Source organism: Xenopus laevis, chromosome 2L (assembly GCF_017654675.1).
Source record: "Xenopus laevis strain J_2021 chromosome 2L, Xenopus_laevis_v10.1, whole genome shotgun sequence".
NCBI lineage: Eukaryota > Metazoa > Chordata > Amphibia > Anura > Pipidae > Xenopus > Xenopus laevis.
Genome location: NC_054373.1, coordinates 33,774,760 through 33,801,261, shown reverse-complemented (window position 1 = coordinate 33,801,261; position 26,502 = coordinate 33,774,760). Strand labels below are relative to the sequence as shown.

The following is a 26,502-nucleotide window of genomic DNA, read 5'->3' as shown; positions in this document are numbered from 1 at the left end:
AGTGGTGGAAAGAGCGGGTTAAAGAAACAGTAACATCAAAAGAAATGAAAGTGTTTTAAAGTAGTTAAAATATAATGTACTGTTGCCCAGCATTGTTAAAATTGATGTTTGCTTCAGAAACTATACATTAGTTAATATAAAAATTGCTACTGTGTAGCTGTGGGGGCAGCCATTCAAGGCTGAAAAAGAAACGCCACAGGTTACACAGCAGATAAGCGATAAACACTGTAGTATACAATGGGATTCTACATAGCTTATCTGTAATGTGCCCTGTACTTGAATGGCTGCCCATATAGCTACACAGCTTGTATACATAAACTATAGTAGTCTTTACGAAGCAAACACACCAGTTTTACCAAATGTAGGGCAACAGTACATTATATTCTCATTACATTAAAACACTTTCATTTTTTAGATGTTATTGTTCCTTTAAGAAGTCTGCCAGAGAGACCCAGTAATCTGAACTGGAGGAATGAAAGGCTTTACTGTCCTTAAAATAACCCCGATAACGTGTGCATTGTGAGAAAGGATAATCCTTCTCCAAAAGCATAAAATGTGTCCGAAAGCATTTGCTCTGGTTAGTAACAGAACACACACGTGGCATGTCTAGAAGCACACCTGCAAATCCACTTTCAGTTAGCTTCAGTCTGTTAAACATGGAAATTCCCTTTTGAAAAAAAGGACATAACGTAAAGCAAGTGGTGTGTAAAAAGAAGATAACCCTACCTTCCTGCGTATAGTGCATCGATGACACATCCACTCTCCTGGAGGCAACATCTCTTCACTCAGTGGAGGGTTGCTACAAAAACAAGAACAACATTAGGCCAAAGATGCTGGATATAAATTCCATATACTCTATGTGTGATCCCATTACTACTGTTTTAATACTTCAAAAAAAAAAAAAAAAAGTGCAGTGGTCTTTCATTTTATTTTTTTGTGGCTTTTAATTCATTTGTATTGCTTTTGTGCCTGTCTGTAACAGTTGCTCCTTTAAGTGTGACCCCTAAAACTAAATGAGGACCGAAACTTGGGGGTTATTTACTAAAATAAATGCTCAAACGCCCACGCCTGATTTTGCTTAAATTAAGTCGGATCATTGAAAATCTAACAAAAATCGAGTGAAAACCCATATCATACAATTTTTTGGGCCTTTTCTCCTGAAAAGTTAGATATTTTTCGAGTTATTGCCCGAAAACCCCAAAAAGTTGGATTTTGGGCTAAACCCACCAAAGACCATGATAACTTTAATTTGGGGATAGGTGCCTCTCCCATTGACTTATACAGGCCCTCGACAGGTCTGAGATGGAGGATTTTCTGATTCGATAAATGAGATAAAAGATACCCTTAATTATGATTTATCCCCTCAATAGAAGAAGAGGTCTGATTAGATCAGTATAACTTTATACAACAGAGAAAAAAAGAGAAAAGAAACCCTCTTCTATCAGGTACCCCAATGGTCCGTTTCAATTAATCAATTTCCAACTCTAACAATCAAACTTCAATATCCTCTTTCAATTCACCTAAATTCACCCCAATTAAATTTATACTTAATCAATTAAAGTGCAAATGCTATTTTCAATTAAGTTAAAAATATTAAATTCCATGATTAAAGTTTATAAATTAAGGTGCAAATTCATTAAGTTCATGTAAAATAGATTAAATCAATTCTAATTAATTATCTGCCCACCATTAAATAAATCACCATAAATTGGAATGAAAGTGATCGAATCCCTAAAGTGCTTTAGTGTTAAAGTTTCAATGAATTAATTATTAAAAATGCAAGTGCATTTGTCCACCGTCCAGGACTTATTACAATTGATTGATGTAATGAGGTTTAATAACCACCTTAACGTGAAGAAAGTTTAATAATTCAAAAAATTCTTAAAGAAATATAATATAAAGATGCAAAGTCTGCAATAGGTCTAGTCACCAATATAAACTAATCAAAAAGCAGCATTTACTTCACCTGTGTAAAAGCAAAACTCTTAAAAGGGTCATTTACCTTTAAATTAACTTTTAGAATGATGTAGATAATGATTTTCTCAGAATTTGCATTTGGTTTGTATTTTTTTTTTATTATTGGTGGTTTTTGAGGTTTTTTAGCTTTTTATTCATCAGCTCTCCAGTTTGTAATTTCAGCAATCATGCATTAGTTAGAATAAGAGACTGGGATATGAATAGGAGAGGCCTGAATATAAAGAGGAGTAATACATTTATATTCTTATAGAGCATTTGTTTTTTAGATGGGGTCAGTGACCCCCTGGAAAGTCAGAAGTCAACAAATAATTCACAAACCTTAAAAAAAAAAAAAAAAAAAAAAAAAAATGAAAAAGTTGCTTAGAAATAGCCATTCTATAATATACTAAAAGTTAGCTTAAAGGCGAGCCACCCCTTTACTGGTTGCTTTGTGTTATCACACCTATGCAAACTTTCTGCTTTTTAGTACATATGGGAGAGAGTTTAAATCTAGGCCAAAAGAAATATGTTACAATACGATTTCCTACATGATTCAGAATGTAAAATTTAAACCATAAATTTCCACTGAAAATTAAAACAACCATTTTATAGGCTCTGGCAATAATTATGATAGCACGGCTTATTATTTGCCACCAACAGTCTTTCCTTCTGCATTCTATGGCTAATGTCATATAGACATGGTAATTCATATTTGCTCATAACCAGAAAACATACTAAGACTCGCTTGTCAGTAACCAGCTGCAATTGCCATCACAAAATCACCTCCTCGACCTGCTGTCAGTTTCATAATATAAAACGTGTTCTATATCTTTACCAGAGACACACTGGAATATAAATGATCATTATCTGAGCCTATGTTGAGCAATGCTGAAAGGACTAGGCAATGGCTTATGGCAGGAAACACTATGATATAAAAGCACATCTGTAAACAGGAAAAAGGTGGCACTTTCTCTTAAAACCTTACAGGTTCCAGGCCCTCCCTGCCTCCTGTTTGCGACCCTTGTACTCATATCATCAGAATTGTGTGCTGAAGATAATGTGGTACAAGAAACCATTTGTGACTGCACCAGGAAAGCAAACACATATGGAGAAAGAAGACTGATAGCTTAAGCAAATGCAGAATCAATATGATCTTTAAAGCAAACTATTATGAAACAAAAACAAACAAAAATACAAACTTCCAAAACAACAAAAGAGAAACTGCATGTAACATGGCACAACGGTAGCCCCCCAATAGCACAACGGTAGCCCCCCCCAATTGCACAACGGTAGCACCCCCGAATAGTACTACGGTAGCCCTCCAATAGCACAACGGTAGCCCTCCAAAAGGGAAAAATAATCCCATACAGCAGAGGCAGTGTTAATAGTGCTGCTCCAGTAGAATTCTGCAGTGAAATCCATTTTTTAAAAAGAGCAACAAGACTTTTTTATATTTAATTTTGAAATCTTACATGGGGCTAGACATATTGTCAGTGGCCTCCAGTCATGTGACTTGTGCTCTGATAAACTTCAGTCACTCTTTACTGCAAGTTGGAGTAATATCACCCACCTCCCTTCAACCTGTCATAAGTTATTTAGCTTTTTGTTTAGAATCTCTTCAGTCTGGTCGCTGTGGTCTTATTACCCTAGAAACTAGGTAGTGGTTTAAAGGACCAGTAACATCAAAATTTTTTTTAAAGTTATAAAAATATAATGTAGTGTTGCCCTGCACTGGTAAAACTGATGTGTTTGCTTCAAAAACACTACTATTGTTTATATAAATAAGCTGCTGTGTAGCAATGGGGGCAGCCATTCAAAGGAGAAAAGGCTCAGGTTACACAGCAGATAAGCTCTGTAGAACATAATGGTGTTATCTGGTATCCACTATTTATCCAGTGCCATATAGCCTTTTTTAAATTTCTATCATTGCTACACAGCAGCTTGTTTATATGAACTAGAGTAGTGTCTCTGAAGCAAACATCTGTTTTACCAGTGCAGGGCAACAGTAAATGATATTTTTATTACTTTAAAACACTAAATTTTTTAGGTGTTACGGTTCCTTTAAATAAAAAAATGTCAATATGAATAGGAGAGAGCCTGCATAGAAAGCGAAGTAATACAAAACCACAATAAAATTGTAGCCTTGCAGAGCAAAAGGTTTCAGCTGCTGGGGTCAGTTAACCCATTTGAAAGCTGCAGAAGACAATTATAAAACTATACCAATTGCAAGTTGCTAGGAAGAGAGCAATCTATAACATAGTGTTAACTTAAAGATGAACCACCCCTTTAAAGGAACATTATCACCAAAAAACTGAAAGAGTAATACAGTAATTAACATATAATATACAGTTGTTCTGCACTGTTGAAAGCTTTGTGATTGCTTTAGAAAGACTACTACTGTTTATACAAACAAGCTGCTGTGTAGCCACAAGGCAGCCATTCAAGCTGCAAAGGGGAAGGTTACATGAAAGACAACAGATAAAACACCATTGTATTGGACAGAGCTTATCTGTTATCTGCTGTGTAACCTGTGACTTTTCTCCTTATTTCCAGCTTGAATGGCTGCCCCCATGGCTACACAACAGCTTGTTTATATAAACTATAGTAGTCTTTCTGAAGCAGACACACAGCTTTTAATTTTTACGGTTCCTTTAAGGAAGGAGTTTGTGTATGAGGCATTTCTTTGTAAACCTATTCCTGTCCAGACACATAGCAGCTGTCCATCCAGCATGACAAAACATATTTATAGATCTTAGAGAACACAGCAGCACATACATCTCAAGCGGAAGCAAGAAACAACAGAGGTAGATCCCTGAAGCAGAATGTGCAGGCTATAGTTTAAAAAACAATGCAGTAGTTTCGCTTGTAAAGGTCACTAACTGATCTCTAAAACATAACTGTTAGGCCACACAGATTGAAATGTTTTTGTGCAGGCTTAGCTTCAGAAAGTCTGTGTATATTTTACAGCCCTATACAATTTCAGCAGTACAAGAAAACTATACAGAATTTATATAAAATAATGTAAAGTAATAGTTTTTGCACTTTTTTTTTGTTTTTTTAATATTTCAGCTGTGGTTTACCAATCTGTTACTAGCGGTGGTTTCTCATTGCTTCCTTTTTAACAAACTCCACATATTTATACGTAAAGGAAGAAAAAATGAAGTCCCTGCCTGTGTATTTACTTGATTTCATTTGTATATGCAGTCATTTTGAAGTGCTAGCTTAGAGACCAGTTTCAGCTTTTAATTATTAGTCAAATAGTCATTACATCTTCTTCTGGAACCTTCTAAAACTTTCAAACCTTGACTTAAAATTGTATTGAAAAAAAAAAACAACAAGGAGATTTAAGACTGAGATGAGCATCTATAGTAATATGTGTATGGTGCCAAATCCAGCACCTGATTTAGCCCCGGATGCTTCACTGGACGAGGGTTTATACCTGGGCTCATTCATCTAAGCAAGAAATTAAGATTAAAGAATCACACGGATAAGTAACAAAACAAGCAAGAGAAATAGCAATACTGTAGCCAAAACAATTTAGGAGTAATAAATGACATAATTAGCCACTTTGTTAATAGAGACATCTGCAAAGGCTGCAATTGGAAAATGTCCTAGACTAATGCTGCAGATCAGACAAAACATGGCAACATGCATTTAGATGCAATGCCTAAAAGGAAAACTATAGCCCCAAAATGAACACTTACGCTACAGATAGTTTACATCATATTAAGTGGCATAACCAAACTGGTCTATATATTTAAGTAAATATTGCCCTTTTACATCTCTTGCCTTGAACCACCATTTTGTGATGGTCTGTGTGCTGCCTCAGAGATCACCTGACCAGAAATACTGCAACTTTAACTAACAGGAAGAAGGGTTGAAGCAAAAGAAAGAACTGTTAATTGTACGATCCCAGGGGGCGGCCCTTATTTTTTCAAATGGCAATTTTCTATTTAGGATTACCCAATGGCACATATTACTAGAAAAGTATCTTATTATGAAAATGGTTTATTTACATGAAGCAGGGTTTTACATATCAGCTATTTTATGCAATATCTTTCATTGTTGGGGGGTATAGTTTTCCTTTAAGGGGGCCATAGATGTAGAGATCTCTCCTTGATATGCACACATCGGGCTGATCTGATCGTGGGCCTTAGGGCCCAACGATCGGATCAGAAAGGATCCGATACGGGCAGTCAGATTGCGGGACCGCATAGACACACAGATGCGGCTGCGTTCCAATGGGATTTTTTAACCAGACAGATATCGATCTGGGACGCCCGTCGGATGGCCCCACACATGGGCCAATAAAGCTGCCGACTCGTCCAGTCTGCGCTTTTATCGGCCAATGTATGGGGGCCTTTAGTGTGGTGGCAGACAATGCTACTGGGGGAGATTAGAAGTCACCTGAAGTTGCCTCAAGAGGAAACTTCGGGCAACTTCGGAAAACAAAATTCTAGCCGTGGGAAGGTATTTAGTGGAGATTAGTCGACCGAAGAAGAAGAGATTTGTCGATGGGCGACTAATCTCCCCCAGTAGCCTCGTCTGCCTGCACCCTTACAACCAGGTGTGATAATGGATTCACATTATGGATTGTATTAAGAAATTATACATTTTATTTGATATGTGCTTAATTTTCCCATTAGCATGCTCATCCAGGAGCAGAGCATTATGCTGGCTGTAACAGATCAGCAGCTTGTGTAGGTCTTCAACCCTGGGTTATATCTGCAGGGTGCACAGATAGAAATGGTAGAAAATACGCAAGAAGGCTATATTTGACTTGACTGATTAAATATGAATGCTCAACCCTTCTGCAAGGTACAAGTCCTGCCTCTGCATGTCCCCACACAATAAAACCATAGCAAAGGATTAACTTAGGATCAGCAGGAGAAGGCATAAAGTTAAATGTCAGTGTCTCTATTTCTGTAATGCAGAGTAGCAAAATATGCTTAAAAAAAGCACTTTAAAGATAAGTGGCCTTTAGGCAAAACTGCAACAGAGGCAAATCAAAGCAGAGGGCAATAACATGAAACAGTGGACATAGTTTAAAGGGGACATGTGTATATAAAAAAAAAACAAAAAAAAAAAAACCAACAACAAGAACGTACCAGTACATTAAACTGTTTTAGATATGGAAGAAATGCACTTTAAAAAGTAGTGTTTTGTGTTGACTTTTTGATTCCTACTCGTCCCACCTATCTGTTGCCTGCTTTGACAAGCTGTGAAGGGGAGCTGGCTGCACTGTAAAAACCAATCAGCAACTAGGCTGACCTGATAGGGAACTGAAGACTATCTGTGTGCTTGTATGACTGCAGGGCTGCGATTGGCTGTCCCCCTCCAACTGTGCTTCTGGCAGGGCCCGTTAAGGCACACCAGTAGGGATGAGCACTTTTTTTGCCCAGTTTCGCCGCGGAAATGACACCTATAGACTCCAATGTGAGAAAAAATAATTGCCGCTGGTCAAAACAAAATTTGTAGCCCATAGACCGATGCATTTTGGTGAATTTTTGGCGAAGCTAAATGGTTCAAATTCGTCCATCCCTACACACCAACCCTTTATTTCAAACAGGGACCAGAGAACATTTATGGGGAGAACCAATAAAGGGACTAATTTTGAAGACAATATTAATTTACACCCTAAAGTAAAACTAGCACCATATAGTTTACATTATTGCCTACAATATTAGGGGGGGGGGTTAATTATACTATATGTCTCCTTTAAACAGGACTCAAAATCCTTCAGTAGCCAGCACTGGATATTAGCTAAACCAGTTTTCAGACTTTATCACAGGCTTGTAGTTGTGAATCATAATCGCTCCATGCTAGTGATACCAGCCAAAGAACATTCCTCATACCGGCACATCAAAACCCTAACAAAACTACCCATTGTTTGGCTTTATCCGTTCATTATTGTTTCATGAGTGGCAAGAATTTTGTCTCCCCGTAGCTCTATTCAATTATCACAGTATTTTTTGCCATTTGCCTTACTGCAATACTAAAAGAAATATAGCCACTATAGAGAGTTTAGAAAGTGCTTTAGTAAAAAAAATGCTTAGGAACGGTAATAATTTATGTGTACATGTATGGGACCCGTTATCCAGAATACTCAGGACATGAGGTTTTCCAGATAACAGATCTTTGTGTACTTTTGATCTTCCCACCTTAAAGGGGCGGTTCACCTTTAGGTTAACTTTTAGTATGTTATAGAATTGCAAATTCTAAGCAGCTTTTCAATTGGTCTTCATTATTTATTTTCTAAAGTTTTAATTATTGGCCTTTTTCTTCTGAGACTCTTTCCAGCTTTCAAAATGGAGACTGACCCCTGATCTAAAAAGAAACGTTCTGTAAGGCTACACATTTATAGTTCCTGCTACTTTTTATTACTTATCTTTCTATTCAGACCCTCTTCTAATTATATTCGAGCCTTTTATTTAAATCAATGCATGGTTGCTAGTATAATTTGGACCCTAGCAACCAGACTGCTGAAATTGCAACCAGAAAAGCTAAATAACTGAAAAAACACTAATAATGTAAAATGAAAACCAATTGCAAGTGGTCTCAGAATATCACTCTCTGAGTTCCAGAATCTCTCACTTTATCACAGAACAAAATGAGGGAAGGTTCAATGACAACATTCATTCTATCGATCGAATTACGATGCGCCAAGCGGCTCCGACGGGTCGGTCGGGTAAAAATCCAACCTTCCCGATCGATATCGTGGCCAGATATTGATCGGGAAGACCCGTCGGAAGTCCCCATACACGGGCAGATAAGCTGTCAAATCGGTCCAAATGACCGATATCGGCAGCTTTATCTGCCCGTGTATGGCCACCTTTAGGGTAAGGTCAGACGTTGTGTTTTTAAAAAAACATTTAAGTGAAGTATACATTCCCAAACCTGCGGATCCCATAGAGTTCAATAATTTGGCGTTTTCTTGGCGTATGGACGTTTCTGCTGAAAAACGCAAATATTGACGTTGAGTGGCGGATGTTGGCTTGCAAGAGCCCAGTGGGATTTGCTATAGTGTGTATTCCATTATTTTCAATAGGGCTTCATTTTGTGTGTACTTATGCTCGGGATGCACGTTTTTAAAAACGCAAAGTACAAACGCCACATGTGACTTCACCCTTAAAATTCTATAGTCAGACGAACAGTGTCTCCGCTCCAATATAAGAATCTCTGTATGCCTGCATAAAATGTAGAAATAAACAAAAATACTTATTTTTGGCAGTTCAGATAGTTTAAGAATTTTTTCATGTAATAAGCCCAACGGAATGAGCTCGTATCAAGGCGAGATTTTTTTTCTCATTAAGTATAAATGCAGTGACAAGCAGTTTTGAATATCACAAAGCCAGGTTACTCATTTGTGACACTATCTTCAGGAAACATATGTTCAAGAAAACCAAGCTCAAGATAATATTTACATATCTCAGTTTGAGAAAAGGGCAGTTACAGTATCAAACACAGATTTTTCATGCGTTGTGTGTGTCTTGGATATAATCTGTCTTTCTCATGAAGTCAAGAACTCTTGATGAATGTCTGGTGGAAAAATGCAACACCCCAAATGGCATTTTGTCTAAGGAGCCCATGGCTAGATAGAGTGGCGAGCCAAAGCGACTAGGGAAAAGCAACAACCTAATATGTAACTGTTAGTAAGTGTTTTTTCCAGGTTTTACCCACATTTTGTGAACTTTAACATTGGGGGTAAGCCTACTCATAAGGGGTTAATAAGACTTGTAGGCGTTACCTTCCTACTCTTTCCAAGAGCTTTATAAACTTTAGCCACAATGTAATGGGATCTGGTGTGTAAGTATATGGGTTAGAACAGAATTGATACTATGGCTAAAAAATATGGATAAGTGGACAGTGGGACGAAAAATGCCGGGACTCTCCACACCCGATCCGAATCTTTGCATCTACGGCCAGCTTAAAGTCAGGGGCCCCTATATAGCCCTACAGAACTTCTGCCTCTTCTTAAAGGGATACTGTCATGGGAAAAAAAACATTTTTTCCAAAATGAATCAGTTAATAGTGCTGCTCCAGCAGAATTCTGCACTGAAATCCATTTCTCAAAAGAGGAGTTTAACTAGAAAAGCTAATTTGATCAAGTACCTTTTGCCCATCCCACAACTGCAATGAAGTTAAATCAGAACAATGGGATCAAGTATAAAAATTATGGTTTAGTGCAACAAATAAAAATAGTTTAATTAAAACAGGCAGAAACCATTTAGAGCACAGTGTAAAGCTTCCCATAGACACAAATATTTTTCTTGCCGATCGACCGATTTTAGCAAAGACCGACCAATCCATCAAAATTATCGTGTGGTTAGTGGGATTCGAATGATCGAACATCTTACGATTTTTCATCCGACATCTGTCAGGAAATTGATCGGCCAGGTCAAAAAATCTTTGTCGGTCCAGTGCAATCTATCTATGTTTGCAGGGCCAAGCAGGCAGCTCCCCTTTGTTTTCCTGGCAAATTGGTCTTTTCAGTTGATGGACAATTCGTATGATCGTTCCAAGACAATCGTGGTCTCACGATGATGATCGGATCTTTTAAAAATCTCAACATCTATAGCCAGCTTTAGTGTAAGGACTCGTCTGTTGTATAGGGGTGTGAAATGCCCATGTGAAGTGACACCAGCTGATACTATGCAGCTGCATACATGGCTTATTTTAGAGTACCGTTTATTTCCGGTTTTGCAAAGCAGGAAGCCTCTCAGTCATTCTACTGTAAAACAGCAATTATTTGCCTGTGCCACTGAAGCGAATACGATCTAGAGCCTAGAAATTACAAGAAATCTCTGAATCGCCTATGACTATTTCAATAGAAAACAACATACTGCTGTGGGCATTTGTGCTTTCAATACTTGGATACCGAATTTAAATCTACCCAAAACACAATCTGCTTTGGCTTTCCCTGGGTTTGTGCAAGTCTCCAGATTGCACAAAGCTGACATCGAACTGGATAGAAGTAGCCTCTTTTTCTTTCCTTCTCCGCAGTATTACACAATTGACTATTCAATTTAACGTATAGTCTTTAAAGGGAAAATATACACCCATTTTGACATGGGTTGTGAAGAGAAAGTGCACAAAACTATCTAATTTTTTTAGAAAAAAAAGAAAAGAAATCATGATCATCTCCCTCTGCTGCCTGGAAGCAGTTACCTGCCCCACTTTGCCTCACAGAGTAATGAAACCTCTTCCTCACCTTGTTTCACTGTGAAGTGATGAATTCTGGAACTTGAGGTCGCTCTGCTTTTGACAATGGGTGGTGCATAGATTCTGTGGAAAAGCAGAGGGACTTCAAGCCCCAGAATCCATCATTCCACAATAAAAGGGTTTGCATCCATTTCAATGTGAGCCTGGGGGCGGTTGAATGTTCCCAGCAAGTAGACACAGACTACCATGGTTTTATTTGTGTGTCTGTAAAACAACAAAATTATATTTAGTTGTGATATTTCAGACATGTCAAAAATGGGTATATGGTCGCTTTTAAGTATCTTTTGGAGAACTGCAGAGAAATACATATTTTGTACAGAGAATTCAAAAAATCACTAAAATCTCTACTTCTCAACCACAAGAGCCAGACTCAATAACCAAGATAGCCACAGCATTGTGTGGTGGAGACCAGTGGTCAGGAACAACACTTTCATTTCATACTGTACATGGATATCTGACAACTATCACTATGTTTGGAAAAATAAAAAGTCAAATTCTTAGCTTACCATTTGTTCAGATTGGCTTAGGCCCTTTCACATAGATCTGTAATTTTCCATGCTCGGTTTGCACTTCTCTAAGCTGCTTCTCTGGAATCAATTTACACTGCTTTTTTTTGAGGTCATCAAGTGTGTAGACATAAGAGTGGTATCCTAGAAACGCGTTTCTGTACGGGAGGGTAAAAACAGCCTCTCACAGGGCATAGATACATGGAAAGAGAAGAAATGTAGGGGGGAGGTCTGGAAGATATCACATGAGATGGCATCAAACTAAATTAATTTTTTTTTTACTGTGCCCTGGAACGGTGGCTGAAATCGTTAGGACTTTGGAAGTTCAGCCTGGGAAGCCCGACGGTCACCATGATGTGAAAATATTACAGCCATGTTTCAGTTGCCTATAGTTTAGAAGGATTCCCAATGGACCGGAAATGGAAATAAAGCTCTTACACACAAGCATGTTCCCCCTTAGGAATGCACAACATGTCTGATCACTTCTCATTTCTTGCAATGTGGTAGGATTTAATTCATTATGCAAAAAACAAACAAACAAAAAAAAAGAGCGGCTTAACAACAAATTCTGGCCTTTACCTATAAAATATTTTTTTTCCCCTATTAGTAAATCGACCATGGCAGCAGTTCCGCCAACTTTCCTCGTCATTCTCCAGTTCCCTCCAATATGGCGATGTGCATCAGCTCTGCCCTCTGTCACTATGATTTCTCTGACTCTCCAATTCCTTTAAAGGAAAACTATACCCCCTCAAACAATGTAGGTCTCTATAAGAAGACATTGCAAAAAACAGCTCATATGTAAAACCCTGCTTCATGTAAATAAACCATTTTCATAATAATATACTAATTTACTAGTAGTATGTGCCATTGGGTAATCATAAATAGAAAATTGCCAATTTAAAAAATAAGATTGTACGATTCACACAAACAAACCATACATGTTAGGTCACATGAGCTAATTAACAGACAAGAGTTCTGTCTTTTGCTTCCACACTTCTTCCTGTTACAGTTAGAGCTGTAGTATTTCTGGTCAGGTGATCTCTGAGGCAGCACACAGATCATAAATGGTGGTTCAAGGCAAGAGATGTAAAAGGACAATATTTACTTAAATATATATTCCAGTTTGGGAAGATTCTTAAATATGCCACTTAATATGATATAAACTGTTGCTTAAGTATTCATTTTGAGGGTATAGTTTTCCTTTAAATATGGCAATGTATATAAAGGTGAACCAGAGAGACAATACACAGATTTTAAGAATTAAATAGAGGAACTTTTTTTGTGGCTATAGTGACCATTCCTGTTATTGAAAGTGATGTTAATTTTATTCCAGGTGGTTTTCACCTTCGATTCGCATATACTGCTCAGCCATGCTTATTTAGCCACTACGATCAATAATTACCGGTAGTATTCATTTTGTGCGGTATTTGCAAAAGTGCATAGTCCAACCAACTTCTGAAAAGGTGTTCTATTACAGCGGGCGAGGTTGGGATAGGCTTTGAAGCACATGGATCAGTTTTCCTCCATCTGGCTGTAAAAATTTTCTATGGAGAACGTTGTTATCAGCAATGAGATTGTACACTCAATCGTCTCTACAATCGTACAGTGTTACTATATTTTCAAATGGCTAATGATGTGATGAGGGTCATCATCCAGTATTTACAAGTGGTCATCTCTTCCGAAAAGAGAATGCTCAAAACACTTGTTCAAGGGGACCAATGGCATAAAAAAAAGGCTACGTTCAAGGGAACAGGTCACTGTGCCAGATTTAAAAAAAAAAAAAAAACACAGTAAAATATACATACTATTTGACTCCACAAATGTGCAACACCTTTTGTCTCCAAAGTAAATAAAGATTGGTGACTACAGCAACTGACCTGGAGTGGCTTCCATCAAAAATCAAACAATACTACAGTACACACAGAAAAGTAAATAATATTCTACAGTCATCATGTATTTTTTTTAGCTGTTATCTTTGCACTATGTTATATCCTGGCCAACAGTAATGACTAATAAAAATGTAATTTAATTATGTGCTTTCAGCTAGAAATCTTAAGACCTTGTTGTCTTATATAATAATCCTAAAAGTATAAGCTCCAGATATTCTGAACTCAAGGGACCTCTCAAAGGGCTAGGCTAGTTAAAGGCATCCTTATTGGCTAATCCAGCTTAAGAGAACATAAACAACTTTGTTCACAAATGCAAAATAAACAGGCCTTGTGTTAAAAAAAGTTGTTGTTTTTTTTAAATAAAAGAGGAAAAAAAAAAAATATATATATATATGAACCAGAGAACCAGAGAACAATTAACTTTATCATTAATGACACACTGTATTGTGTGAGATATTGCTTATGTTACATATATTTCATATTGTTATTTCAACAGCTGACAGTCATCCTGAAGAAGCTAGACGAGTTCAACCTTCTCTAAATAAACATTCCATAAGAGATTGTTTGAAGTCTGAAAGATTGGAAGGCTCATCAAAAGTAGAGGGGAATTTTAAAGAAGGGTGCAGCTTTTGGTGAAGTCTTCAGTGGGGGCCTGTGAAGAAGTAATGAGTGAGGTGTTGTGAAGCCAAGTTCAAAGCAAACTACTATGAAGTCAAGGTCAGTGTTTTGAAGTTCTTTCTGAATGGCAGCAGAAGTAGGAATTGGTGAGGTGTATAAGTGTAGAAGCTGTATTTATTATGGACTGGACTGATGAGTCTCCAGAGGGACAGACAAGTTAACAGTTGTAGTAGTCAATCTGCAACATGATGCACTCACATACACTGTAACATCAAAAAATTAAAGTGATACAAATATAATGCAGCGTTGCCCTGTACTGTAACTGCTGTGTAGCAATGGGGGCAGCCATTAAAAGGAGAAAAGGCTCAGGTTACACAGCAGATAAACTCTGTAGAACATAACAGTGTTTTCGGTTATCCACTATTTAACCTGTGCCATATAGACTTTTTTCCAATTTTCACCATTGCTACACAGCAGCTGGTTTATATGAACTATAGTAGTGTTTCTGCAGCAAACACATCAGTTTTACCGGGGCAGGGCAACAGTACATTATATTTTCATTACTTAAAAACGAATTTTTTGGTGTTACGGTTCCTTTAAGCAGTTGACTCCTAGTTCAGCTTTTATTATGACACTACCAGCATTTCAAACGATTTCCAAAAATGAAAGCCATTTTGAAAAGCATCAGTTCAAGGAATCTGTAGTGGATCACACTGTAGTTTATACACAATAGAGCAGAGGATAGCAGGTCCTATTAATGTCCCACTTGAATAAGGGCATATGCTGCCCGAAACATGTCGTGTGGATTGCAATAAATTCGCACATTAGCAGTAAATCTGCATTGTTGTCCTTTTGTCCTCCACTTCGAATCTGTAGTGGAGTTAACATAATCAGTGACAAAAATATAAGTGAAGCCATGTTCAATTCTCTCACCAGAGAAAGAGCACACATAAAACCACATTATAAAATAGCACTCTAGTTTTTTTGATAAATGATGCATAAAAGAAACAAACATCATGCAAACACAGTAACTTACAAACTACAGTATGGGTAACAAATTCAGAAATACTGGCACAAGCACACCAGCAGCCTTCCCCCAGCTATAATGACAAAATTCCAGCGCCAATGCACTTGCGGCGCTTCGGTTTCCGAAGTCGCCCGAAGTTTCCTCGTGAGGCAACTTCGGAAATCGAATCGCCACAAGTGCATTGGCGCTGGCGTTTTGTCATTCTAGCAGGCAGGGGGAAGGCAGTTCGGGGAGATTGTCGCCCCGCAGCAGAGGCGATTAGTTGCTAGGCGACTAAATCTCCCCGAAACTGCCCGTGTGCTTGAGGCCTACGAGCGCAAAGAATAAAGGCTGATTTTTTTTTAATCATCCCACCTTGAAATCAAGTGTCATAAGCAAAAATACTGCACTGTGTGATTAACTTTTTTCTTGCAAAAAGATAACTTAAAAATTGCTGCCCCCCCTCGTTTCCTTTTTAATTATAATGAACAACAGAATATTGCCACTGCCAATCTGATGTTTGTACAAACAACACATGCCCCCTACTGGCCAACTATTGGACTCTCAAGATCAGCTCTAGACTTAAGCCAGGCTGTTTGTTACATGTTGCAATTCCTCCTATCAAAAAAAAAGTGACTACATTTACTTCAGTGGTAACCTTGAGGAAATAAGTGATGAGAAAAAAGTCCAAGCTACTAAAACCAAACGTATTGCAACAATACATATGAACCAAACACACTGGGCCAGGCATCAAAATAAGTGAACCGAGAAAGAGGCAGTCGAATAATTTCCCTGCAAATTCAATAAACCAGAAAAAACTGATCTAGCAACATGCTCAAGCTGAAACCCTTCCGTTGCCATGGGATGTTGCAGATAACAGAAGCGAGGGATCTTCGCTCTGCAGCTGCCGAATGATCATTCCCAGGATCCCTGGACACCCTTTAGTAGTAGAGAACACTGGGAGCTAAAACCTAACAAAAGCTAAAGAGAAGCAGAGTGTTCATTACCTAAACTCAGAGGCAAGCTGAGCTAAAACTACACACAATAATATTAAAGGCTATAAACGGCAGTGAAATAAAAAAAGAATCTTGTTCGAGGGGTGCAATTAAATCATGCAAACTGGGAATGTGTAAATCAGTAAGAAATACAGAAGGATCTAACAGTTATTTAGCACAACAGCCAAAAGGAAGCATCTGAAATATATATTGTTACAAGAGAAATGATTCTGCATTTTCAAGCACTCTCACACAGAATAAAGAAACAGTTATGAATGAATCTCCCACAATCCTTACCAACACTGGAGATGGAATGCAGCCGGACAGTGGTCACAGCACAGGAGATCTCCACCCTCCTTACAGCTATCACAGCTATCATGGTTGGTGGCCCTTCCACTTCTCCTGGGTTCCTTTTCTGGCCTCTTGCTTTTCTTCTCCCCTTCTTCACTCTTTGGTGGAGCCAACAGTGCTTGAATTTGCTAGATGAATGAAAGAAGGATACATAAGCTCACGGAACTAAAGGGCTGGAGTTAACTATATAGCATGCAAGAAATCCGGAATCCTTAAAGGAAAACTTTACCCCCAAAATGAATATTTAAGGAACAGATAGTTACATAGTAAAGAATTTTTCCAAACAGGTAAATATATTTGAATAAATATTGCCCTTTTACATCTCTTGCCTTGAACCACCATTTTGTGATGGTCTGTGTGCTGCCTCAGAGATCAGCTGACCAGAAATACTACAACTCTAACAGGAAGAAGTGTGGAAGCAAAAGACAGAACTTGCTTTTAATTGGCACATGCAACCTAACATGTATGGTTTGTTTGCTTTGTTTGTGTGCACAATGAATCCTACGATCCCAGGGGGTGGTGCTTATTTTTTAAAATGACAATTTTCTATTTAAGATTACCCAATGGCACATACTATTGAAAATGTATATCATCCTGAAAATGGTTTATTTACATGAAGCAGGGTTTTCCACAAGCCGTTTTATACAATAACTTTATAGAGACCTACATTGTTTGTTGGTATAGTTTTCCTTTAAGAAGACGAAGGAGAGCCACACTCGGGCAGATTTAAGATGCCAAATTATATGTCCATGTATGGGGCCCTCTGATGGGGTTATCCGATCGTTATCTTGCCAAAAATTGGCCAGATGTCGATTGGGCAGAGTTGATTTTCTTGCTGGATCGAGGAGCACTTTGGCTCATTGATTAAGCCCTTGTCCCGACAGCACCTATTCCAGTTACTGTAATCTGATTGATTGGCCCTAAACATAAACAACCAGATTAACCTGATATCATCCACATTTGGTAAGACTTGTGACATGTCAAATGAGAGGATCTTATAATGTTCAGCCACCTATCCACTATTTTATTTCTTGCAGTCCATTCAGCACTTGCTTCAGTGGCTTTCACTTTCTTTGTTTAAAGGAACAGTAACGTCAAAAAATAAAAGTGTTTTAAAGTAATGAAAATATAATGCAGTGTTGCCCTGCACTGGTAAAACTGCTGTGTTTGCTTAAAGGAGAAGGAAAGATACGGAGGCTTTTTATTGCCAATAGATTAGCTGCAATAGTGCAAGCTAGAATGCTATATTTATTCTGTAGAATGTTTTACCATACCTGAGTAAAAAGCTCTAGAAACTCTCTGTTTGTTTAGGATAGGAGCTGCAATATTAATGTGGTGTGACATCACTTCCTGCCTGAGTCTCTCCCTGCTCTGGGCTCAGATTACAGTAGAGAAGGGAGGGGTGGGGGGAGAGGAGCAAACTGAGCATGCTCTTGCCCAGGGCAATGAGGTTTAAGCTGAAGGCAGGAAGTCTGATACAGAAGCCCATGAGTACACAATAGAAGGAAAGAAATGCTGTGTTTCTTTTGACAGGGGACTTAGAGCAACATTACTTTGGGGGGTTACTGGTATATTTAGATGGACCTTTCTGATAAGGCTTACTTAGTTTTAACCTTTCCTTCTCCTTTAAGAAACACTACAATTGTTTATATCAATAAGCTGCTGTGTAGCAATGGGGGCAGCCATTCAAAAGGAGAAAAAGCTCAAGTTACACAGCAGATAGAAGATAAGCTCTGTCTGTCTAATGGGGTTATCTGTTATCCATTAGTTAACCTGTGCCATATAGCCGTTTTTCAATTTCCGCAATTGCTCCACAGCAGCTTGTTTATATGAACTATAGTAGTGTTTCTGAAGCAAACACATCAGTTTTACCAGTGCAGGGTAACAGTACAAGATATTTTCATTACTTTAAAACACTTACATTTTTTGGTGTTACTGTTCCTTTAAGCACACCGAGGTCAAGATATATATATATATATATATATATATATATATATATATATATATATATATATAGATATATATATATATATATATAGATATAGATAGATATATAGATATATAGAGAGAGAGAGAGAGAGAGAGAGAGAGAGAGACAGACAGACAGAGAGAGAGAGAGACAAATACAAGATTCCTCTGCACTCAACCCATTATCAATATATTTTAGACAGCGACATTTTGTGCATACTGCTACTGAAAAATGCCTTACCCTTTAAACAACACAGGGATTGTTTGTCCATATATTGCAATATATTTAAGCTGGCCAACTACGTCAAAGTCATCCCATATCTGGCCAGTCCTATGCTCAATTTTATCTGATTCATTAAGAATTCTATTGCTTCATTATACATTTTACAAAAGGGACTAAGTTTTACCTGCAACTTACTAGCTGCTTTCAAAGTAAAACTCCCAAACTTGGCTGCCCTTTTATTAGACACCAGTGGGATCACCTGACTATAGTTGGGAAGGGTGGGAGCTACAACATGGAGCTGGTCACTGCTCCTGTATAAACTATAACAAACAAGGGAAAGTTGTGCTCACCACTATTTTTTATATATACGTAATCAAATTGTTTGGTGTGCATAAACATATTGTTTCCATAGGGTCAGAATCTGATTAGATGGGTATGAGATAGATAGATAGATAGATAGATATATATATATATATCTATCTCATACCCATCTAATCAGATCCTGACCCTATAGAAACGATATGTTTATTCACACCAAACTATTTGATTATGCGTGTAGAAAGGAGTCACACAAAGAAATAACTTTTGCCCGACCAAGCCAGCTGACACATTGAAACAAATCCACATTTATCTCGAAGGAAACACAAATAAACCATTTAACTTGACTCAGTCTGGGGTTGCAAAGGTAAATTAGATTTCATTTTCCTTTTTAAAACTAGACTTCATATGTTTGAATGGATTTAGTGACAAAACAAAGTGGTTGGTACTGAAAGGCAGCAACTGACCACACACCTATGTGAAGAGAGCTAAATGTACACAGTGACCATATCATTATCCATTGCCACAGGAGGAAAAGGCTTCCACCCACATATTTAAAAATAACTACACTGCAGGCGTCAAACTCAAGCTTCTCCTACAGTTCTAAACAATCCTTCACACTTTATTTACCTGTAAAAATAGTAAGGGTGATGGGATTTGTAGATTATCTTCCTCCTGACCGAGGCATCAAAAATTTCTACATTTTTGATACACATGGTGCCTTGGTTATTCAAAAGATGTAGTACAAAGTAATGTCGTTTAAAGTGTTCCGCCAGACCAGCCCCAGGCCAACTGAGTATATTTATTTTTAAATGTCATGTATGTAGGCCTAATAAACATGGAACTTAAAAACAAATAATGCATAAAGTGCCTGGAGTCTAGGGCATTCCAAGGGCAAATCAGAATGCTCCTTCTTAGCATGTTAAAAATAATGGAAAGGGGAGTATTCAAATACGTAATGCTTCCTTACGGGAAGAAAGCAGTAGATATTTCATTGTGTGCCATGCCTGCTAAAACAGCACATTAAACTTTCAAGCAGCAGAGTGGCCAGAGTTCAGTAACTTAGGAGCATGAAAAAAAAATTCCAGCCCATTTAAATATCAATGCACACTGCTTGCCCTGGACAAATGACTGGTGGGTTAAAAGAGGATTTCCACCCCCATTTCTTTTCTTGCATAATGAAACATGAGGCCATTCTAAGCAACTCTACAATACAAATCGATTAGAAGAGTTATTTGTAAACGTTAACGCCAGTGAAAGTTACATTTCTGTACTCTTGACACAATATGGCAGGTCTCTAGCCAGCCGGCTGGTGTTACATCAGGGATCCCCAACCTTTTTTACCCGTCAGCCACATTCAAAAAGTAAAAAGAGTTGGGGAGTAAAGGTGACCATGCACTATAAGATCTGCTTGTTTGGCGACATTGCAAAACAAGCAGAACTTTTCCCAGATATGCCACTAACGGCAGAGCTATATCCGGAGTCTGAGCGTTCGGCCCTATGGCCTAACGATTGGATTCCGGCGAGCGCAATGGGCTCCGACGAGTCGGTGAGGAGAAAAATCAAACCTTCCTGGTCGATATGTCCAGATATCGAACGGAAAGACCCGTCGGAAGCCTCCATACACAGGCAGATTAGCTGTCAAATTGGTCTAAATGACCGATATCGGCAGCATTATCTACCCGTGTATGGCCACCTTACCACAAGCATTAAAAGGTTCCTTGGGGAGCCAAATAAGGGCTGTGATTGGCTATTTGGTAGCACCTATGTGGACTGGCAGCCTACATGAGGCTCTGCTTGGCACTTTACTTAGTTTTTATGCAATTAAAACTTGCTTCCACGCCTGGAATTCGAAAATAAGCACCTGGTTTGAGGACACAGAGCAACATTCAAGTTACTGGAAGGCAACATGTTGCTCACAAGCTACTGGTTGGGCATAGGGTTACCAACTGGCCGGTATTTTACCGGCCTGGGCGGTGAAAATGATGATTGATCCCATTGTTATTAATAGGGAAAAAATATAAATATATAGGAAGGCCGGTATTTTTTTCCAGAAAAGGTGGCAACCCTAGTTGGAGAACACAGTGCTACATGGTTAAAGGAGTTGTAATCGAGCAGGAAATTTATATATAAAGCAGGACAGATACTAGTTTGGTAGCAAATCAATTCACACATTGCTTTTTACCTAATGTAGATGGGAAAGTTGCTTTTAATGACATCAGTCTCCATTATGCCATTTGGGTGGGATCCCCTTTACAGTGTGTAAGGTTGAAACAAGGCTAACTGGGAAGTGAATGCTCCATGTGTATAAAGCAGCAGGCAAAAGAGAAGGGTTGTGGTTGTACAGCAGCTGGGGGCTGCTCATCAAACTGTAGTTGTCAAGATAGGAATTTGAGTTGAAATGATTAGGCTAGCCAAAGAAAAGCCACCCCACTCCTTACCTCCATTAGACCCCCAGAGGTGTCCAGATCGTACACGATGGTTTTGGTCTCCATGATCGGATGGGACTGGCGGGATGCCAAATGCTTATTTCTCAGAAATATAAAACGTAGGCAGGAGAGGCGCTGAGGAGAAGGCCAAAGCAGCAGTCAGACAAGGCCTGTCCTGGCAGCAGGACCCAGGGAGAAGCCGTGGAGTTCAGAGAAAAGCAGGGGAGCCCAGAGAGAAGCCGTGGAGTCCAGGGAGAAGCCGTGAAGCCCAGAGCAGGGGTGGGACAGGCCGAGTAACGGTGTTATTAATCCAGGGAGAGAGGCAGGAGAATGCTGCGACGGGGACGAGCGCTCCTCACGGTCTCCTTGCTGCAAGGCAATGGCGAGAAACAAAAAGAAGCGCTCAATCCCTGCTCCCGGGGATGTGGCGAGGCCTACGAAGGGCCTAGCCGAGCTGCCGCCGGTCTCTCATCTTCAGGCTACTGTGGGTAAAGGGAAGCGAGAAGGCTCCGGCCATGGCGGCCCAATTCGTAATATTCAAACAAAAATGCGACTCCAAGCCAGCTGTGAAGGAAGAGGCGGGAGTTCGGTATGCCGCTATGGAGGTAGGGCTCCCTTCCGTGGATGCTTACGTGCGTCTTCCCCCTCCCCCCAGCGGCGGCCGCGCACTTGGCGCAAAGTGACTGCGCGGGAGACAGCAGTCTGCGCATGCGCAAATCGGCGAGAGGCGTGCCAGCCGCTAGACAGTGAACGTTGGCGTCACGATGTATGCGCACCGCGTCTTCGCTTCACGGAGGAAACCAATGGGCTGTTTTGGTGCTCTTCTGAGCGTGAGCCCTGCTGCGCAACTCGCTGCCCAAAGCAACATGGCGTACGCGACAACACGGGCGCCATATTGGAGGCGGCAGGGAAGGATTTCGCAAAATAACAATAAAAACGTTCAGCTGTCAGTCGTCTTTTTGCATATAAAATTTTCAGCGTGTTTTTTTTGTTTTGTTTATGTTGCCGGTTTGATTCACACGATGCTTTCTCTTGCACGCCGTCACGACACTGGCGCCCGGCACATCCGCTGTCTTTGTTAGCTGCGCGCCCAAAATTGTCTTCTATTAAACCAGCAGGAGAATTCATTCGGCGCTTAATGTGCGTCAGAGCGAGACACATAATAACCTAGCGCAGGGCTGCTGCTGTTCAACAATACAATACTGAAACGACTACAACATGGCTTAATCATTGTTCCACAGTTCATTTACGTCGTAGGCAACCACTATTCTATTCCGTGTTTTAGTTATGCCTTGTGATTGGGGGGAAATCTCGCACTTGTGATGTTTATTTCTAATTAATCAAATAAAGTTGGTTGAAAAGAAAGACATTGTTCGCACAATTCATGGAGTTCAGCACTCCGGAAGTCTGCGGTGGCACTTCCGGTACAGAAGTTGTGTGGGAGGGGAAGGGAGTTGTGTAACTAAACAGAGCAGGCATTACTACAGGAAATGTTTCAATGCGGTTTCACACCATTGTTCAAATGTGATTGCATAGAGATGTAGATCTCCCTGTTTTCGTGCTTTATAATATCCCTAGCGGGGGTAGGGTACAATGTGATACACCCATAATAAATTATAAGTTACAAGAAGGGTTGCCAGAGGCTAAACCCGAGTAGGGGGCGGGGCAGATAGCATTGGGGTGGGGCTGTGATGTTGGGTTGGGCATCATGACATCAGAGGAAGGCACAATGATGTCAGTGCTGTTATGATGCCGGGGTAGGGTTGCCGCCCGGCTGGTATTTTAACGGACTAGCTGGTAAAACACATGCCGGGGCCTGTATTACAAATACAAAGCAATGTAGCTGCCGGTTTGTAATACTCCTAAAAAAAGCCCTCGGCCGCCCCAAATCCGCTCAATATGTAGCTTTTTTTCTGTCTTTGGCCAATCGTGCGTTTAGGCCCCCTCCTTACATCATGACGCGCCCCTTTCTGCGTCACAGCCCCTTTCTGCATCGCCGCCCACACCACCAGCCGGTAAGCCATGTATTAAAAATTGGCAACCCTACGCCGGGGTGGGGTCAGTGCATCACTTAGATGCAAATCGCTCTATTTCTGTTTAGTTTCCTGAATGTTTTGGCATCCATTATACAGAAATCAGTTATCAAGAAAGCTCTGAAATACAAAAATGCCAATTTAGAAAAACAATTGCTTAATTTTGATTGATTGGACATTGGTCTTTTTTCAACCCAGCTTAACTATGTAACTATGCTTTGCTTTTTTTCTGTAATAAGAAATTAACCGTACTTGATAATAACCATGTTATGTTGAGTATCTTAGTATTTAAATGTTTTTATTTAGTAGCCAGATTATTATTCAGTTTCATAAAGATGAAAACCGAACAGAAAGTTGAGACCCGAACAGGCCTTAGAAAAACTGAACTGTTTGGGTCAAAACCGAACAAGTGGCAACCCTAGATACAGGCCGTTATATTAATGGGCAAATCAGGCATTTGCCCAGGTCCCTGCATGACGGGGGTCTACAATCAGAGCTTTGAAAGTCGTACTTTTTGAAGTATTCACAAGAAATCTGAAAAAGCTGTAAAACATCTAGTTTATTTATGTTTTGCTTTTTTTATTGATACATTTTGGTTTCCACTCCCAGAGCAGCTCATCTGGAGCATGTTTACTTCAGTAATGCCCGAGCATTTCTTTATTGGCTGCCTTATATTCAGACTGGTAAAATTGTGGCATGGTGTACTGTTTATTCCCCTCCTCCAAGCCAGTGCATTTCATTCCTAAAAGGATCAATGGCCCAGGGAAAAAAGTAGCAGTTGGATTTGGTGTATTTTGGCCACAGTGCCCACGTTCGGAACATAGCCCTGCCATTGGTGGGCATATCGGGGAAAGATCCTCTCATTTGGCAATGTCGCCAAACAAGCAGATCTTATAATATATGGCCAGCTTTAGTCAGGATGGTTTAGGGTTTTATAGTAGGCAGCAGGTCTGGACTTGGAGTCAAAATAGGCCCTGGCATTCCAAGTACACAGAGGTCCAAATAGCCCCCCACCAGCCCACTTTATAGTGACTTTCTATGGCATCTTAAAGCAGCCCCTCTGGCATTTGCCAGAACCCACAGATTGCCAGTCCGGGCCTGGTAGACAGTAGAATTGTGCAGCATTTAAAGGAATTGTTCAGTATAAAACTGGGTAAATAGGCTGTCCAAAATATAAAATGTTTCTAAAATAGTTAGATAGCCAAAAATGTAATGTATAAAGGCTGGAGTGACTGGATGTTACAAGATGGTGACCCCCTGTAGCCAACTTTGAAAGCATACTGTAAATTATTTGTTTGATTAGACTTGTGGTGCAGTAAGCTCATGTTTATATTTAGTATACAAAATACAGCATTTCTAGCCTTATTTTATTCTAGACTTTACATTCCCTTTAAGAAAACCTAGCCTCCGCAAAAATAGACCGACTGTTCTATATTCATGTATAGTTGTAATAGAACACCTTCTACCTGAGTGATACTTTAATTACTGAAATGTGCTGAACTGTGCAGCTACTCCACTGCATCCTCCGAGTCAGTTGTAGTTGCACATGTATAAAAATATTGAAAGATCTTATAATCTGCTCCATAAAATACATGAAGTGACAAAAACCTCTTGTGCAGCTCAGCCCTAGTTGCTACAGCTGACCCCAACGATCCCCAGTATAAAGTATAACCAATGGTAAATAGAAATGTGCAATCTGCACAAATCTTTTTCACAAATAGTCTTTATTAATTTTTTTTTCTTTTACGCAGTTGATGTCAGTCACATGAAGCGCATAAAAGATGCTGATTCCCACACTAGACTGCAATCTTCCATCCTTACCGTAACTTAGAGCTTTCTGGATAACAGGTTTCTGGATAATGGACCCTATTATTGTTACTTTTTATTATTCATCTTTCTGTCCCGGCCCTCTCCTATTCATATTCCAATTTCTCATTTAAATCATTGCATGGTTGCTAGGGTAATTAGGAAGGACCATAGCAGCCAGACTGCTGAAACTGCAAACCGGAGAGCTGCTGAATAAAAAGCTAAATAACTCAAAATCCACAAATAAAAAAGAAAACCACTTGCAAATTGTCTCACTCTATATCATACTAACAGTTAAAAGGGTGGTTCACCTTTAGGGTAACTTTTATTATGTTATAGAACGGCCAATTCTAAGCAACTTTCAATTGGTTTTCATTATTTATTTTTTATAGTTATTTGCCTTTTTCCTCTGACTCTTTGCAGCTTTCAAATGGGCGTCACTGACTCCTTTCTGAAAACAAATTCTCTTTTGAGCTACAAATTTATTGTTACTTTTTATTACTGATTCTTCTATTCAGGCCTCTCCTATTCATATTCCAGTCTCATATTCAAATCAATGCACGGTTGCTAGGGTAATTTGGACCCTAGTTACCAGATTGATTAAGATGCAAATGGAAAAGCTGCTGAATAAAAAGCTAAATAACTCAAAAACTTTGAATAATAAAAAATGAAAACCAATTGCAAATTGTCTCAGAATATCACTCTCTACATCATACTAAAAGTTATCTCAAAGATGAACAACCCCTTTAATTTAAAGGTGGCAACCAATTTCAGTAACCATTACTGTTTCTTTTATATTGACAACCAATTGACAACCAAAATGTTAAAATAAAGCATATAGGGTGACCGGATGTTGTTCTGAACGGACGTGAAAATCTGCAGCTCCCGTCTTCAACCAGCATTTCATTTGCTTTCGATTACATAAGGCCTGGGGAACCTCTTATAATGGGCAAGGATGCCAAGAAGAAACCTTCCCCTCCTAAACAGCCGTCTCCGACGAAGGTAAAAACCCCTTCCGTGTCGTCTTTCTTTGAGAAGTCTGAGGGGCCTAGTTCGCAACGCTCTAAGATGGCGGATGCGCCACGTCGTAGCCCCAGCCCGACGGATTCTACAAGCAGCTCTATACAGCGCTTCCACCAACATGATATTCGTGAGCTCCTTGCGGCTTTACCAACTAAGTCG

The 26,502-nt window shown here is 39.4% G+C and overlaps 1 protein-coding gene across 1 annotated transcript in view; it reads right to left on the bottom strand.

The window, feature by feature from the left end:
• phf12.L (PHD finger protein 12 L homeolog) overlaps window positions 1–22,012 on the bottom strand; it is a 45,104-nt gene extending 23,092 nt beyond the window's left edge. Inside the window, 3 exon segments of the mRNA NM_001091196.1 lie at window positions 727–799; window positions 16,490–16,671; window positions 21,494–22,012. Coding sequence (NP_001084665.1) covers window positions 727–799; window positions 16,490–16,671; window positions 21,494–21,547 — 309 coding nt within the window. The 5' untranslated portion in view covers window positions 21,548–22,012.
• Window positions 22,013–26,502: the final 4,490 nt, after the last annotated feature.